General features: G+C 37.7%; 1 protein-coding gene across 3 annotated transcripts in view; it reads right to left on the reverse strand.

Annotated features, from left to right (window-relative positions):
* Positions 1-7853: 7853 nt before the first annotated feature.
* akap11 (A kinase (PRKA) anchor protein 11) overlaps positions 7854-15141 on the reverse strand; it is a 36018-nt gene continuing 28730 nt past the window's right edge. For all 3 annotated transcript variants that reach the window (XM_059342190.1, XM_059342191.1, XM_059342192.1), the window contains 2 exons: positions 14115-14314; positions 7854-11807 (listed from right to left, as the gene is read on the reverse strand). In XM_059342190.1, coding sequence (XP_059198173.1) covers positions 11622-11807; positions 14115-14314 — 386 coding nt within the window. In that variant the 3' untranslated portion in view covers positions 7854-11621. The remainder of the gene's footprint in view (positions 11808-14114; positions 14315-15141) is intronic.

Genomic DNA, 15141 nt, shown 5'->3' on the forward strand with positions numbered 1-15141 from the left:
GTGTTGTTTAACCCTTTAAAGTTTTTTGTTGTTGTTTTTTAGGCCAATCTCACATATATGACCTGATAATTATTTCTTCACTTGATCAACATTTTGAATAAAAAAAAACAAACATGAATTCTGATTCTGAAAATGATGGGGTTTTTTTTAGTTTCATGCTCAATGAAGAATTTTAAATGTTTGCTACGAATATAACATATATGGTAACTATTTCACTGATCGGCCTCGATTCGGTTTTATTTTCCCCGTCTGGTCACATCCACAATGTCGCACCTTCTGGTGTTTCGTGGCCATTTCGGATAAGATCTCCATCACCAGAGTAGGCAGAACTGATTTATACATATTTAACAATCTATCTGTGAAATTTGATTTATGTACATGGAGATTTAATGATTGAATCTTAAAAAGTGTGTCTGTATTTGGTTGATTACAGTGATATTTATTTGGTTTACCCAGAACCAAAATCAAATTTCCCCCTGAAAAAACAGCAGCGCCCATTGTTTTACAGCGAGGAGATGAAAGTGACCAGCCGTTGTTTTGTCAACTACATTAAGAGGCTCACGTACATAGTTAAAACAATATATTGTTTGAAAGATAGGAAGTTAGATTCAACAGATCCTTCTCTCCTACAGACATCAGACTGTCTCATTCTAACAGAGTTACCAGACTAACTGAATTTCCCCTCGGGGTTAAATAAAGTAATTTTGATTTGATTTTGATTTAAGAGGTAAAATGAGGAGAACATCTAGTTTCTTTATTTTACACTAAATATATTTGACCTTTTCTCTGGTTTTCCTTGGCCTATCATCATCAAACACAAACTAACCTCATGGAGTTTGAAGCCAGAACTTTAGACGGCAGGAAACACGCTACTAAAGGTTTACAGCGGTACGCCATGAAGAATTTAATGTGATTTGATCTGTGACTCCAGATTGTTCACCCTCCTTATCAGTGGATCTTCTAGTTACTGGTACAAGTATCTTCACTGTTAAAACTGAGCCTCCACAGCCTCTTAAAGATGAGTGTTGGTGTCAATGCAGAGTATCTGGAGCTCATCTTGTGGTGGTTCATCAGATAAAAAAGGCTGTTCTCAATAACAGTCTGAGGAAATAAGTAGCCTAAGAAGTAGCTCAGTATAAACAAATTCCTGGACTATAGTTAAAATGTTTTACTTCCTGATATTGATGCAGGTGGTGGCATAGCAAAATGTAAAAACAACCTGCCCTTCTTTCATAAATCCAGTGAGAAAGTTGGAAAATAAGTTCAACAAAAAAAAAAAACCCAGAAAGTTTTATTTGCAAACAGATTTGAATGATTAGATTTTCCACTCCATTAACTTGCACAGAATTACACTTGGATCGGGAGGTTTCTGGACCGCAGCGCTGCAACCTCCGCCTTAAAACAATTTATTAAAGTTCCAGGAGAAAAATTAATTCCTGCATTAGCTTTTCATGTCAGAAACTTTGGAAGTGGGGCTCGTTGCTCTGCATGCTCCAGTACAGCAGGTCACCCAGCATGACCTCTGTGATTCAGCCCCCTGGCTCATTAAACGCTCTCTCACCTATTAGTTCATGGTGATGAAACAGAAAGAGCAGATCATCAGGAAGACGAGAACAAAAAGAAACAATACAAAGGACGTGTTCTTCAGGCCGGAGTAAACAAAAGGCTCGTAGAGATGATGTAGCTGGTTTTCCCCTTTCCAACACAAAGCCCAGTACAGTATATCATGGATTCCATGAGCTTGACTCAAATGTCTCCCCCTGCTCCCCCTCCTCCTCCTCCCCTCCTCCTCCCCCCTCCTCCCCCCTCCTCCAGTGGACTCTCCCAACAACCCGAGCGTTTGTTGCTGTTGGGAGGGAAGTGATGTCAGTGAGTCACAGATCGACACGGTGGGGGGATGCACCAACCAAGCCAGGACCCAGCCTATCTGATGTCAGAGACGGTGTGTGTGTGTGTGTGTGTGTGTGTGTGTGTGTGTGTGTGTGTGTGTGTGGGTGTGTGTAACAGACAGAGGGTGGTATATTACTGGGCTCCTGTCTGTCTCTCTATATTGCTGACTGATGATTTTCTGCACAATAACTGCTCTACATGTCTCTCATTGTACTGACTCTGTGTGTGTGTGTGTGTGTGTGTGTGTGTGTGTTCTTGTACTTCCTACATAGTGAGGACCAGAACACGTTTTTAACCAACAGAGTGAGGACATTTTTGCAAAGTGAGGACATTTCGGCCGGTCCTCACTTCTTTAAAGGCTTTTTTTTAGATTTCAGACTTTGTTTTAAGGGTTAAAGGTTACATGATAATGATAATTAACTGAAACTGTATTAACTAAAATTATAGTGAAAATGTCCTTCATTTTCGTCTTTGTCAACTTTTTTCATACATAATGAAGATGGATCAGGCAAAGGAAATAAAGGCAAAATTTACTGTGACCTCTTTTAATCTCCCACCCAACAAATACCCCATTACAAAAAACTAAAACTAATAAAAACTAAACTAAAACTAAAGCATTTAAAAAAATAAATACTAAACTAAAACTACAAAACTCACTCTAAAAACTCATTAAAACTAACTGAATTTGAAAACAAAAAGTCACAACGAAATTAAAACTAAAACTAATGAAAAATCCAAAACTATTATAACCTTGATAGGGAATTCACTGTTCCAATGAGGGTCCTCACAAAGATAGAAGTACAAGAATGTGTGTGTGCAGTAATCTCTCTGTCACAGCAGATAAATTAAAGCATCTGATTTCCTCGTAAACTGCTGTTGTGTCTGACTGACATTCCTGTGGCTCCACTTCTGTGATGCTGTTTCTTGGTTCGATCAGAGTCCTGTGGTGGTGTTTCAGGCTGTTTCAGGCTCCTCGGGGCTCTACTCACTCCGCTGTGACCACCTACAGCTCCAGCTGACGCACTCTAAGTGACCGTTGGTGTGCCTCACTCAACCACGTGAACATAGTAATGCTTTCTCACAATATCCAGGAAACACATGATAACATATCTGCTGCTACACTGAAAAAATTTGGAGTGTTATTTACTTAGGAAAACCTAGGAAAGTTTTTGCACTTAGAAATTGTAAGTAAATTCTACAACATGGTCTCACAGAAATCCGTGAAATAGCCACGGAATCACTCAAATTTCCGTGAAACTGACGGATTTGGCTACAATGCAAGTTAATGACAGTCATATCCCGTGGCTATTCCAACATACAAAGTGATTATGTACATTAACTGAGTGAATATTTAGAAAATAAAACATATATTTCTCGCTACAAATGTGATCAAAATCCATTTTTATGCAGAAACTAAGTCAAAATATTGATTTTTCACTAAAAATGAGAGAACTGTCCGCCATGTTTTTTGTTCTGACCACCGGGACCTTGAAAGTCATGTGACTTGGAACAAACCAATAGGAACAAATATCCATGGAATAGCCACGGGATATGACTGTCATTAACTTGCATTGTAGCCAAATCCGTGTCAGTTTCATGGAAATTTGAGCGATTCCGTGGCTATTCCACGGATTTCTGTGAGACCAGGTTGAAATTCTACAAGGGCGATCATCAAGTAAACCTTACTTGCAGGATATAAGTTACTTTTACTAGCAAACCTCAGGTAATTTACTGATTATTATTAATATGGACATTGAATTTGACTCTCTTCTTCTTTGTAAGTTTTACTCAGACTCTGACTGCTGCAAACTGAAAAATCTCACCTAAAATCAATGGCCTTTCGAGGTAATTTTAAATACCGTTTTAAGTTTTATTTATGGACTATATGTAAGTAGCATTTACACAGCATTTTACATAATTTTCTGCAGTTTAAATTGCCTAAATTTGTTCTTAATGTTTTTGTGTATTGAAACAATGACTTTAAAAATGAGGCAACTGTTAATTCAACACGTTTATTTTTCTGTGAAAAAATATGTTTTTCAATAAAACATGTTCCAAAAGGTTTGCAAACAATACAACACTCACATCTGTGACTAACGAAAATGTTTTTTCAATTCTAGTTTTCGTTAACTATAATAACCTTGCTTGGGACTTTATAAGGTCCTACCTGGCAAGTAGTTTCTACATTGGTCACGTTAGGTTGGTATAATATGGGTTTGAGGTTTTTTTTTGGCTAATTTGACCTTCTGCACCCCAACAAGAAGTTTCAGGGCTTTTTTGCTCCTTTTACATTTTACTCTTTTCTCTTGTATTTCACTGCAATATATAAAATCTATACAATCTATAAGTCCTGCAGCTCTGTTGAATGAGCACAATCAGAAAAACTCAAATATGTCTTTGTGCAGAATAACACCATTATAATGACAAAAATAAGGAAAAAAGTTTAATTTCTATGATATTTTTTTAATGGAACTAAAATGGAATTTGTGCCCACAAGTGTCACAAATATTGAAAAAAAACAGTTTGCTCCACATATTGTAGATATTGAAGTGTCGTCATGTTTCCAGCCTCTCCTGCCCTCTCCCCTCTGCTCTGTGTAAACACATTTTCAGTGATGATTAACAGGATCTGTTTGGTGCAAACGCCTTATATTTTGGACACGTTTTAAATGACACACAGTTTCTTTCTATGATAAACTGTGCATTTTTATTTATATCCACATTTCAGCGGCAAGTAGAGTTTTAGAAGATGCAAGACAGACCTTTTGGGATTATTTCTTATTCACATCTTCTAAAAATTCTGCAGAGCAAAACATTTATTTCTGTAAAGCCTTCTTAGGTAGCTGCTCTTTGCAGCCACATATCAATCAATCAAGTTTTTTGTCAGTTTTTTTTTGTTTTGTTTTGTTTTTTGTCTGTTTTTCAAAATGTTTATCTTGTTCAACAAGCAACAACCAACCAACAAAAAAAATGTACATGCTGTAATGTTTTTCACTTAGTGCCCACATCGGTTAGTAATGGGACTTTCCCAATTTATTTTTACTTTGTCTCTGCGTGTGTGCTGGGCGCGGACACATTGGCACCCTGATGGAACCGATCCAACCGTGGAAATGATGCCCGCCGTGTGCTGAAAATATGACAAATATGCCAAATAAACGAATGAAATACCTGCAACGGCATGTCACGAATATACAAATATAGTTCAACATTTGGAAAAAAAACATTATTTATGTGTTCCTGGATTCTTCTGGTTGTGAGATTAAAACTCTTCTGTTTGAACTTTGTCTCAAATCTGTGAATCTCAGGCCTGAGTGCAGGATACAGGTTTGCCAGTCTGCTGTGGAACAGGAAGCCGTTTCTCTCAGTCAGCCTCCACTTCTTTCCCACTGAAAGGGGACAACAATTAGCAATGAGATTTAGATCTCCCCACACCCACAGCTCCCCTAATTTGAGGCCTTCTGGAAATGACTTCACTCATTCAGGTCACCCACGAGCTGTTACACTACGTATAGCCCAGCATATCCTTCTATGGCCTCTTGTTGTCTGGCTTACCGCCACTCTAAAGATCAGAGATGTGCTTGTCAGACACATTCTTCTCCTTGTGTATCACGATACAGCCTGCAATTAGCTATTCCCACCTCCCCTCCTCCTCCTCCTGCTCCCTGTCTTCTCCTCCCTCGCTCCGTGTCAGACAAACACCTCCATTCATCTCTGCAGAGAGCTGCATGAGCTGCATGACAGGTACCGGCCATTGTAGCGAAACATTACCTAATTATATATTTGTGCATGTGTGGTTCGGTGTAATCACACAGCAACAAAGGCTGTTTTGTGCAGCTGTATCCAGGCATAGCGAGGAGCGTAGCGCAGCTCCAACAGATCTCTTCTGTTTCCTTTGGCACCTGCAGCAGCAGCAGGAGGAGAAGAAAGGAGGCGGAGCAGCAGGGAGCAAAGTGACAGCCTTGTAATAGGTGTGTTTCAATCACTGTGGTTAACTGTTATCTGGGAAACCCACCCTCAATAAGTGTTCCTTGTGATCAGGGATTAAAAAGCAGAGAAGACTGACTAAACTTCCATCAAAGTGTTGGAGGACTTTGATGTGGTGCAGTTTCTGATACAGAGCATCACTGTGCAGTGAGACAACCAGCAAGGAAGCATTTTTATTATTCTGACCAGTGGCGGTTCTAACCAGGGGTAAAATGGTCAATTTATAATGATGAACAATGGAACAATTCTAACCTTTTTTTTGTTCAAACAATATCTCATTGTACACAAAAGGAACCCAGAACGTGAACATTGTATGATAGTTTAACTCTATGGAGTCTTATTGGGATATTTTGTCCATTTTTGAATCCTTTTCATGTTTTTGTAAGTCATTTTGTGTCTTTTTTTGGTAATTTTGTATCTGTTGTTGTGTCTGTTTTAGTTATTTTGTGTCTTTTTTGGTTATTTTATGTCTTTTTTGTCATTTTTATGTCTTCTGTGGTTTTTTTTGGTTATTCTACCTTCTCATTTTGTGTATTTTTTGGTCATTTTGTGTCTTTTTCAAGACATTCAAAGATTTTTAATGCTTCAGTATCATCTTTGCCATTTTTTCATGTGCTAATGTGCCCCTCTGATTTGTAAGTAAGGGGAGACACTACAGGACTTCAGGGTAAAATATAAATATGCAAATGAGGCATTACCTCAATAAATATGTGCTAATTTGCATTATTTCTAGAACAGAAAATTAATGGGTAACTCTTTATAATAAGGTCCTTAATAACCATTAATTAACAAGTAATAAGGCATTGTTCTCTCTAGTTGCAAAAAGCATAGTTAACTTATAGTTAACTTATAATAGATGAGCAATAAAGTATATTTTAATATCAATAAGCAAACAAAATAAGATTAATAAAGGCATGGCAAAGACATAATGGGTGGGTCATGGGTGTTTGTAATGCCATTATTAACACTTATATAAGCTTATAAACACACAATAATGTTAATAAGCATCCTGTAAGGACTTACAAGGGCCTTATTACTTGTTAATTAATGGTTATTACAAGGACCTTAATATAAAGCATTACCAATTCATTTTTTTTAAGGAGGGAATTTTGGAAATCTTTTTTATCACTCACACACACAATACTTAATATGTGCAATAACTATTTACTGTGTATGGATACAGTGACAAGTAGGTTTATTGCTTGGAATATCTTCTGCTTTGAATGTTAACCAGGACTGTGTCCTTCCTTACCCTTTTTATTTTCATGTTTATAATTTAATTTATCTTAATTATCTTCTTTTAGCTTAACAATGTGCAATGACAACTGTACTTCATTAATCAGAAAATACTGTCAACAGCCATAAAACAACTTTTTTGCCATGTTTTGAATAATAAAATGTGTAAGTCAGGTTATGATAGATATATAAACAACCACCTCTGTACAAAATCTTCAGTATATAGACAGAAATTAAACTCTCTTTTGAGAGAAGAGTCTTTAAAGATACTTTATAAAAAATTTCATACATTTTGAGACAAAAATGAACTAATACATCACCATTAAACCTCTTATGTTAAATAAAAAATAAAGTACCTTTTAAATGTCTTGAGTAAAACAGCTCTCTTGTTACTTTCCACTACTGATGATTATATAATGATGTCCTCAAAACTCTTATGTCAAAAAATACTACATTTATTAAATAAAAAAGTAGAAAATACTCACTTTTCAGAGGCTAGAGACAGGGAATATTTGCTATTTTGAGTTGGTGAAAGACTTGAATGACAACTTTCTGATTAATTTTCTGTTTATGTACTCATCAATAACTCAACAATGAGCCTTTTAAAATGTCAAATATTCAACAAGCAAGGAGAGTAAATAAAATAAGGTTATTTGAAAATTGCCACACCTCGACAAAGTCAAACAAAACCTTGAGAGATAAGAACAGAAGGATGTGATTTCCTCATGACACGGACACAAAGAGTAAGAGCACATGAAAAAGCTTTATTGTCACACCAAGCTTTAACATAAACAAGTTTAGAGTTTTTGACTTCAAGCTTAGAATGTGTAAACTATTCAGCAATGCCACGAGGGAGAACAGGTAGTGAACTCACTGTTATATAACTTACATAATTTATTAAATATCTTCATTTGGCAGGATTTTACAAGGAAGCAGGAAAATACAGAAGTGAGGGGAGGTGAGGTATCTTTCTCTCTCTCTCTTTCTTTCATTTTAATATATTTTTTAAGGTTTTTCTTCATCTGTGGTCAGAGAGAGGCAGAAAGTAACACTAGGAACAACAAGTTGCAAAAAACAGATTTACAGTATCTGCTTCTAAATGCGGTCTTTGCAGGAACACATTCAGCTTTCACAAACACAACAATATAGAGCTATAGGTCATCTGGGATGTACAGGAATGTAAAGTAGATAAAAGGAAGAAAGAAGGAGAAAAAAGGGGGCTGGGCAATGGAAAAAACCTGGGAAAGTCCTACTTCAACGACTAAACATTCACTCTGGGAGAGGTTTGTACACTGATGCACTCTCTTAATGTCTTAATACATTCCTTTAATGTAAACCAAGATAGATGCACTCTCACTTCTCAGCTTAATGCTCCACTTTTCACTCTTTAATAGTAGGTATTACTTGGGTATCACTTTGGGTTTTTATTTTATTTTTTTAAATAGAGGATTTTGTGATATATTCATTTTTGCATGTAAACAAATCATACAGGACAAATACCTTTAAGATTATAGAACCATTTGGCAGCCTAGAGGTTAAGCAGTAACAGACATAAAGGCATTTGCAGTGAGGCAGTGTAGACACAGACACAGAGTCACTGCAGCTCAGTTAGTGTGGGCCGATACATCGAAGAAGAAGAAGAAGAAGAAGAAGAATGTTGAGCTTTAGAAGCTGATGGAGACTGAGCCATGCAGGTGAGCACCACCAACAACACTGAGGTTATAATAAGAGATGTGAGGCTGTGCTATATTACAGTGTTTCAAACTCAACAGAGTCCTGCTACAAATGTGAGGACCCAAACAAACAGTCATCCTTAGGTCCCAAATTCAAAAAACAATAAATAAATAGCCGCATCAAAATGAATCCTAATAGTCTTTCTTTGGGGAACGGGGGAGGGGGACGTTAAAGCACCTATAGGGAACTTTTAACTGTTAATCAAACCGCTTCAGTTTCATTTTGATGCCTTTATATGGCCGACATACGTAGGCGAGACCATCAGGGAGAATATATTTCCAAATAGTTATTCTTAATACCCTGCCACAGTGCCATCAGGTCTGATTTTGATAAAATCAGAGGAAATCCTGCAGGTCTCCAGGACCTCCTTTAGCTCAGCCCTCCGACAGCAACCAGGGACAGAGCCAGCAACAGCTTCTCCTCAGGCCAGCAGCAGAGCTCTGACCAAGGTTATAATAGTTTTGGATTTTTCATTAGTTTTAGTTTTAATTTAGTTGTGAATTTTTGTCTTCAAATTCAGTTAGTTTTAGTTAGTTTTTAGAGTGAGTTTTCTAGTTTTAGTTTAGTTTTTAGTTTTTGAAAATGCTTAGTTTTAGTTTAGTTTTTATTAGTTTGAGTGTTAGTTTTAGTTTTTTTTGTAATGGGCTATATGTTGGGTGCCAGATTCAAAGAGGTCATAATTAATGTTTCCTTTATTTCCTTTGGTTTATCATCTCAGCCCCAATAAGGTTATTAACTCTTACAGTTCTGGGTGTTTTGAATTTTGGTTCTAGTGTAAACATCCCAGTCTCAGTAAACATATTCACCATGTGTTGCATGTTCAAATAGAAACACTGAATTATGAATGAAAAAACGAAAACTAAGGACATTTTCACAAATAAATTTAGTTAGTTTTAGTTAGTTTTGTAACCACACAATACAGTTTCAGTTAGTTATCGTTTTTTTTAAAAACTCTAGTTTTTTATTTATTTCAGTTAACGAAAATCTTTCTTCTTTCGTTATTTCGTTAGTTTTCGTTAACTATAATAACCTTGCTGGAGGCCCATGCTGTCTTGCTGGGACCGCTGAAAGGAAAGGAGGCCCAGAAGAACCACAACCAAGACTGAGCTGCAGACTGCAGCAAAATAAGAGGTTTCCTAAAGAGCTCGGAGCTCACTGAAAAAAATCATTTCTGTCCACAGTCGGCAACAAACTCAATGCAAAACCAAAGTTCCTTGTAGCTGCTTTAACCGTCTACAGAGATTACAGAGTGTCCATGCTGTGAGTGAAGTCACAGCGAAGGCCAGGAGTGTCTGAGGCCAGGAGAGCTCTGAGGCCAGGAGAGGTCTGAGGCCAGGCCTGGGAATGCCCAGCCGCTCCTCAGGCCAACATTTTTTTAAAAAGTGCATCTCAGCAAAGCAGCGAGCAGCAGTGCTGGGGGGCTGGTGAGTAACAGGGGTGTGTGTTGGAGGGTGAGTGCTGTGTGGAAGTTGTGGTGTTCTTCATTCCACAAGGTGACTGTGGAGCGTGGGTGACAATATGTGTGAGTTCTGGTTGAGCTATGCACAGGCTGTTAGTGTGTGTGTGTGTGTGTGTGTGTGTGTGTGTGTGTGGTTTTGGAAGTGCAGACCGGAACATGTCTTTAATTACTACAAGATCCACTATCTGCGTCACTGGATCTTCCCCACAAGTGGAGGTGGGCCACGCATCATCACACACTACTACTGACTGAGTGGAGGGAGGGGAGTCACCTTTATCATCATCTTCATTTGGCAACATCATGGCTTCTTTCATTCAGCTTTGAGCAGCATTTCATGTTTGATTAGACACACTCTACCTTCAAAAAATAGACTTTTTTTTAATACCGATCGACCGCCCTGGTAAACATCATCCACTCTAAATATTTTACTAAGTTTGACCACCGAGAAGATTGAGGCTAAGCACGCAGTGTTACAGTTATTAGATAAAACAGAACACCAATACTGGCAAGAGGCAACTTCAACAAGTGCTAATATTTATCATCCTACCGCCAAATAAATGGCCATTTTGATCATCAATGCAAAATGACAGCAAATTACTAAAAGATATGAGTGTTACAACTATAACAGTGTCTCGTCAGTCTGGATGTATGGCAGCACAAAAAGTCAAATGTGACGCATTCAGAGCTCCAGAGACAAACAAGTAGAGTCATTCTGTAGTGGATTAATACAATAATAAACACTATTGGGGAATTATTACTGATGGAGTGTCAGTGTGTCTTGGATTCCCTCTGATAATACAAGGGTGTGGTGTGTGTGTGTGTGTGTGTGTGTGTGTGTGTACAGTTGGTCTCTTAACATGTGGAAACACCACAGAGGTGAGCTGTGGGTGTGATGACATCATCCGCCCAGCAGCTATGGGGATTCCCTAACAAAAAACACATTCTCTTTCTCTCAACTCACTGCATTTCTGTCTGCGTCTGGAACAGATGGGATGGATTTTCTCTCTCTCTCTCTTTCTATTCTCTCCTTTTTCTGTAACTGGAGCACAATGGCAGCAAGGTGTGAGGGCTGTAGCTGAGGGGTGGAGGTGAGGAGGCGGGAGAGAGAGACAGCTCACTGAATCAACACGTCGATGTGATGAGATGCAGCTGATTAATGAGGAAACTGCACAACAAAACAGAAGGTGGAAAGAAAAATAAAAGACAACAGAAGTACTGTTGGTCACAGCATGCAACGCCACACACCCGCCGCCCACATTCATCAGAGTAGGTCAGGTCAGCTGATCTGTATGGCGCCCTCTAGGGGCCGTGGAGAGGACTTAGGCATGCTCCAGGAGCCACTGGAAGAGGGGGGTCCGGTGAGCCTCTCTGCCCGCCTGCAGGGCTTCCTCCCTGGCCGGGGGCTGGCCGTGTGTGTGCCCCTCCTCACAGTAACGCAGCAGCGTGTGCAGCAGCTCGCCCACCCGCCACTTCCTGTCCCGGAGCCTTTGAACCACTGCAGGGAGCTGAAAAGGGAGCACAGTTAGCATTTATTCCAACAATTAGAAAGGAGGTCAGCAAAGCCATGGCTTATCAGTCGTAATTAAGATTTATAGTAAGATAAACGGCAAAGAAAGGGGTTTGAGTGATTCTCATTAGAAATGTCAAGACATGTTTTGTAAAGCAGAGATGTGTGAAATTGTTCAAAATCAAATCAAATAGTCTTTATTGTCATTATGTAGTTCACTATACCAGTAGTTCTCAACCTTTTTGAGTTGCGACCCCCAATTTAACATGCATGTTGTCCGCGACCCCCGCTCACTGAACACAATCTCACACGCACAGTTCAGATCACCCACAAAAGAAACAAAATGAGCAAAAAAGACACAAAATGAGCAAAAAAGACACAAAATGACCACAAAATGATCAAAAAAAGACACAAAATGACCAAAAAAGACACAAAATTACCAAAAAAAAGACACAAAATGACTAAAAAAGACACAAAATTACCAAAAAAGGAAACAAAATGACCAAAAAAGACACAAAATGATCAAAAAAAGACAAAAAAGACACAAAATGACCAAAAAAAGACATTAAATGACCAAAAAGACTAAAACACATTAACACATGAACACTTTAACACAGTGGAGACAGAGCTGACTTCCTAAATGATTTGGCGACCCCCAGAAATCATCTCGCGACCCCAATTGGGGTCCCGGCCCCAAGGTTGAGAATAGCTGCACTATACAACGAAATTGAAAGTGCCACTGCATAAGGTGCATAGTTATGACAATCATAACACAAAGCAACATGAGTAAAAACATTTAATAAAAAAATACCGAGCTAAACAAGGACAAAAACAAGAACAAGGACATGTGATGTAATAAATAAGTATAAGAATAAATAAATGGCTACTTAAAATGCTATAATTTATACATGAGGTAAATTGAGTGTTTTGCACATATCAATTGTATTGCACATGTCCGTTTTATTGCACCTTTTAATTAATTTAATACACCTGTGTGGGTGTTGAGACGGTGGAGTCATGTCCAGTAGCCAGAGGACCAAAAAGAAAAAAAAAAATCTTTGTGTACTGTGATCGAGCACACAATTTTCTTTTGTTGGGAGACGTTTCTGCAATATTTTCTCTTTCTGATTTAGATATTACTTAGTAACTCCAGTTTAATATAAATATAGCCAAACAAAAAACAAAGAAAATACAAATCAAACATTCCTACACAGAACCCTGTTTAAAATGTAATGTATGAGGCTCCAGTTAGGAACTGGGACCTCACCAATAACAGAGGAAGGCAGATACAAAGATATTACTGAAGTTTGTGTTCTTTGTGTTCTTGACAATTAATTCATGTGTCTTCATTATCTCAGTGAATTGTGGAGTCATCTATTTTGAAAGTGTTTTTTGAGGAACCCTGATTTGTTTTGGTTGTCTAAAGCAGCTGTTCTCAACCTTGGGGTCGGGACCCCAATTAGGGTCGCAAGATGATTTCTGGGGGTCGCCAAATCATTTTGGAAGTCAGCTCTGTCTCCACTGTGTTAAAGTGTTCAAATTCAGTTAGTTTTAGTTAGTTTTTAGAGTGAGTTTGCTAGTTTTAGTTTAGTTTTTATTTTTTGAAAATGCTTAGTTTTAGTTTAGTTTTTATTAGTTTTAGTGTTAGTTTTAGTTTTTTTGTAATGGGTATGTGCCTTCATTTCCTTTGGTTTATCATCTCAGCCTCAATAAGGTTATTAACTCTTACAGTTCTGGGTGTTTAGTATTTTGGTTCTAGTGTAAACATCCCAGTCTCAGTAAACATATTTACCATGTTTTTCTGCATGTTGAAATAGAAACACTGAATGTATGAAAAAAGTTGACAAAGATGAAAACGAAGGACATTTTCACTATAATTTTAGTTAGTTTTGTAACCACAAAATACAGTTTCAGTTAGTTATCGTTTTTTAAAGATGATTTATTTTTATTTCAGTTAACGAAAATGTTTTTTCAATTTCAGTTTTCGTTATTTTGTTAGTTTTCGTTAACTATAATAACCTTGATGGGCACTAGCTGGAGGATAAGAACTATTGGATTACAATAAACTGTCTTATACAACTTGTTTCACTTAATGGTTGCATAAGTTGGTGTTTTTCTGCTGCGTCTCCACAGCAAAGAAAACTGTGGAGGAAACCGGGAAAACACTGTACAAGATTGCTAACCTTTAAAACCAACATCAACAATGAGAGAAAGAAGGAGTCCTTTCATTGCTGCGGTCTCATTGGTGAAGTGTTTAATAATAAATATCAGCACAGTGAAACATGTTGAGAACGGGTTCACTCACCTGCTGCAGCTCTCTGTCAGGCCTCAGCTGGATGTGAGGGATGTCAGCCATGGAGGCCGCCACCCACTGCAGCATGCTCCTGAGCTGGGGGTCAAGGGTCGCATCATGAGGGCCCCGCCCCAGCTCCCGGATGTCCGAATTCACGATGACCAGCGCGTTCCTGTGAGCCTGCAGCTGAGTCCGGTCCCCGCACAGCGTCCCTGCAGCGCACATACATGAGGTTAACTCGACATGAATCATCTTTGAATATTTAAACTGCATATGTCATGTTTTTTTTTAAAGAGACTGGCTCTTCTAACAGGGTTTGTACACTTTTTTAGCAATGGTTTTCAATAACTTTTCAATGACTTCTCCATAACCTTTCAATGAATTTGAATTTGAATTTGAATTATTGTTTTTTTTTGTTCGTTTGTTTTCTTTGCGGGAGTAATAGAAATTCTCAGATCTAAGTTGTTTGATATACTATAAGAAAATAAGTAATAATAATAATAATAATAATAATAATACATATTTATTTGACATTAAGTGGCTACATATAGAGATACCATTTCTTATTTTTGAAGTGTTGAGTATCAGGGGAGAGGCCTAGATAAGTATTTTATACTTCAGCCTACTCCTTTTTTTCCAAACCAAAATGAAAGAAGGAAATGCATATTGAATATTAAGTTAACTGGTTATTTCTATTTTATTATTAAACGGGGCAGATGCATGTATATGTATAGGGCTTTATATACTGTATGTGTGTAAATGTTTATATGTTTATGTACATCTGTTTAATGGTGTCTATGTGAGTATGTGTATGTATATGCATCTAGCCTACGCTGTTGTAGTTTATGTTGTTTATTTTTTTTTCTGTTCGAAAAGAAGAATTAATAAAAATTTAAAAAATAAATTAATTTTCAAAACCAAAAAATTAACGCATTTCAGTGGGACCACTGTAGTCGGTGCCTCTGAATCAAACCACAGACACATTTTGATACACCTTGCAACTTGAATTCTTATTAACACACATTTACATGGATTAAAG

This window comes from Centropristis striata, chromosome 10 (genome assembly GCF_030273125.1).
Source record: "Centropristis striata isolate RG_2023a ecotype Rhode Island chromosome 10, C.striata_1.0, whole genome shotgun sequence".
Taxonomy (NCBI): Eukaryota; Metazoa; Chordata; class Actinopteri; order Perciformes; family Serranidae; genus Centropristis; species Centropristis striata.